Below are 2,464 nucleotides of genomic sequence, written 5' to 3'. Positions count from 1 at the left end.
GCCCAAACATGACAATAATTGACCATTTTCAGCAGCAAAATATGCAAGTTTCATTTGGTTCAGTGTCATTGTTTACGTTCTGTGCCGCCAATATGGGCGATTGATGACGCAGCGTGAAAATACAATATGCTTTTCAAATATCTCTTGTTTCATATGTAAAGAACATGTTCAAAACCCAGTACCAGGACTAAACCAGGTTAACCTGGCATAAACTTTGTTGCCATCTAGGAGGGTTAATTAGTTAACTTACATTTGTAATACAAGCTGCATACACTTCATATTTAACAGCATTAATTATTTGTAAATTACATTTGATCGATTACAGTTTCATGAAACATTTTCAAGTGGTTTGTAACATATGTCATCAGTCTACTGCATGTTTGTGCTTTTATCATTGCATTTACATTACAACATTATGTCCAGCATGTTGCCATTGTGTTGGTGTTTCTAAAGACATATCATATTAATTTGATGGTTTATATCCTCTAATTTTATTTGATTCCAGGAGGAGCTCAATAAAGCCCTAAAGTCTTTACAAGAGAAACTTCAACAAAAAAGAAAACATTAAAGGAGAGTTTGAGAAAACAGTTCAACACATTAAGGTGAGAAAACAAGAATCAAGAGTCAAATACTCAATTCACCTTAGTATTAGGAGTTGCTATTCAGTGTCCATGGTTTTACTGCACCATAGATGATGTGAGGTGTTGAATCATATGATTGAAGTGAATGTGATTTGATTTCAGTCTCAAGCTGAGCACACAGTGTGTCAGATTAAGAAGGAATTTAAGAAGCTTCGTCAGATTCTCAGAGATGAAGAAGAAGCTACAATCACTGCACTGAGGGAGGAAGAGGAGCAGAAGAAGCAGATGATGAAGAAGTTGTTAAGGTAATTGCCGATTTTATATGGGCTCTGAATGCTAATCGATAAAATATTCAATATCGAATGTATTTATTAATCTTTATTATTAAATCAATCTGCTGTGCAATGAAAACATCTGACAGTCACATTACTTACAGTATTGAATTGCTAAAAAATTGTTTTCGGATGATTAAATTACTACAGTACAATTTAAATTCTACATGTGACTCATGTAATTGTAATTTTATGAAAGCAGAAATTGATTGATTGAGTTGTTGATTTGTGTGTTTGTTCTGCAGGAGTTTCCAGTCTCAATGAAAAGGTGAGTGATCTGGTGTCTCTGGTCTCTCTGTTTCTGATCCAAATCCACTGCAGTTCTGACTCCTGAATGTTCTTCCAGAGTCCAGATCTCACAGCCGGATCCACAGACGCCTTCTGGAGCTTTGATTCATGTGCCACGTTACTTGGGCAACCTGCCGTTCAGAGTCTGGAAGAAGATGCAGGACATCGTCCAAAACAGTGAGTCTGTGTTGTTACACATATACTGGAAATGATGCATGAGGGAAGATTTACAGATGTTAGTATTACATGTATCTGTGAACATTTACAGTTACAATAATACAGCAGATCTCTACAGTTCAGTTTCAGTGATCAGATAGTTTGGTCAACAGAACAAGTGTCATAATTTATAATAATATGTGTTCGATTCACTCTTGATCATTATATGAACATCAGAATAAAATCAGCTGTTGATTGTGTCTCATCAGCTCCTGTGATTCTGGATCCAAATACGGCTCATCTACGTCTCCTCCTGTCTGATGAGCTGATCAGTCTAAGTTGGAGTGAGAACAAACAATCCGTTCCTAAAAATCCAGAGAGATTTGATGATTATTATTGTGTTTTGGGTTCAGATGGTTTTAACTCAGGAACACACTGCTGGGATGTGGAGGTTAAAGAGAGTTTATGCTGGAGTCTTGGAGTAACTACAGCATCAAACAAAAGGGGGTGTGATTTCTATAACACTGATGTATGGAATGTGCAGTATGATCAGTATGGACTGTATGAAAGGTCTGGTTTTATTGTTAAAAAATATCTTGATCGTGTGAGAGTGAATCTGGACTATGACAGAGGAGCGGTGTCATTCTCTGATCCTGTAACTAACACACATTCACAACCACCTTCACTGGCACTGTCTTTCCATCCTTTGATAGTTTTTCCTCTGTCAGGATCTTACCGTTGAGTAGTCAGTAAACTTTACACCTGTAGGTCTGGATCGCCCTGCTTTCATATTTGATATTATTTATATATCAATTAGTTTTCACTTTTCTGTAGCAATTCAGGGTTATTTATTATTTATCCCATCAAGCCTATGTGGTTTTATCAACTCCCTGTTGTCTTAAAATTCCTATATATTTTGTCTTTGTTGGAACAAATTCACTAAAAGACTCACTGAAAACTGAAAAGTTTGACTTAGTTTCAGAACAAATTGTGATGGTCTTTTGAACTTATTTTAAGATCAGATGTGTGATTGTAATCAGTGCTATTTGCTGAATAAAAGGTTCAGTTTTGGGATGCTAATTAGGTTGTAAATCATTAAATACCATT

At 36.0% G+C, this 2,464-nt stretch overlaps 1 protein-coding gene across 1 annotated transcript; it reads left to right on the top strand.

Moving 5' to 3' along the window:
* The first annotated feature begins 1,156 nt into the window (after positions 1 to 1,156).
* LOC127163419 (zinc-binding protein A33) lies at positions 1,157 to 2,339 on the top strand. Its single transcript, XM_051106652.1, has 3 exons — positions 1,157 to 1,181; positions 1,260 to 1,378; positions 1,627 to 2,339. Exons 1-3 carry the CDS (start codon positions 1,174 to 1,176, stop codon positions 2,097 to 2,099), a joined length of 600 nt encoding a protein of 199 aa, XP_050962609.1. The 5' UTR covers positions 1,157 to 1,173; the 3' UTR covers positions 2,100 to 2,339.
* Positions 2,340 to 2,464: the final 125 nt, after the last annotated feature.

Source organism: Labeo rohita, chromosome 3, assembly GCF_022985175.1.
Source record: "Labeo rohita strain BAU-BD-2019 chromosome 3, IGBB_LRoh.1.0, whole genome shotgun sequence".
NCBI lineage: Eukaryota > Metazoa > Chordata > Actinopteri > Cypriniformes > Cyprinidae > Labeo > Labeo rohita.
Note: the sequence above shows the minus strand (reverse complement) of the source record. Positions and strands in the feature narration are given on the sequence as shown.

Coding starts and splice junctions, on each gene's coding strand:
- LOC127163419 (XM_051106652.1), top strand. Junction 1,379..1,626: donor GCAGGACATCGTCCAAAACA/GTGAGTCTGTGT, acceptor GTGTCTCATCAG/CTCCTGTGATTCTGGATCCA.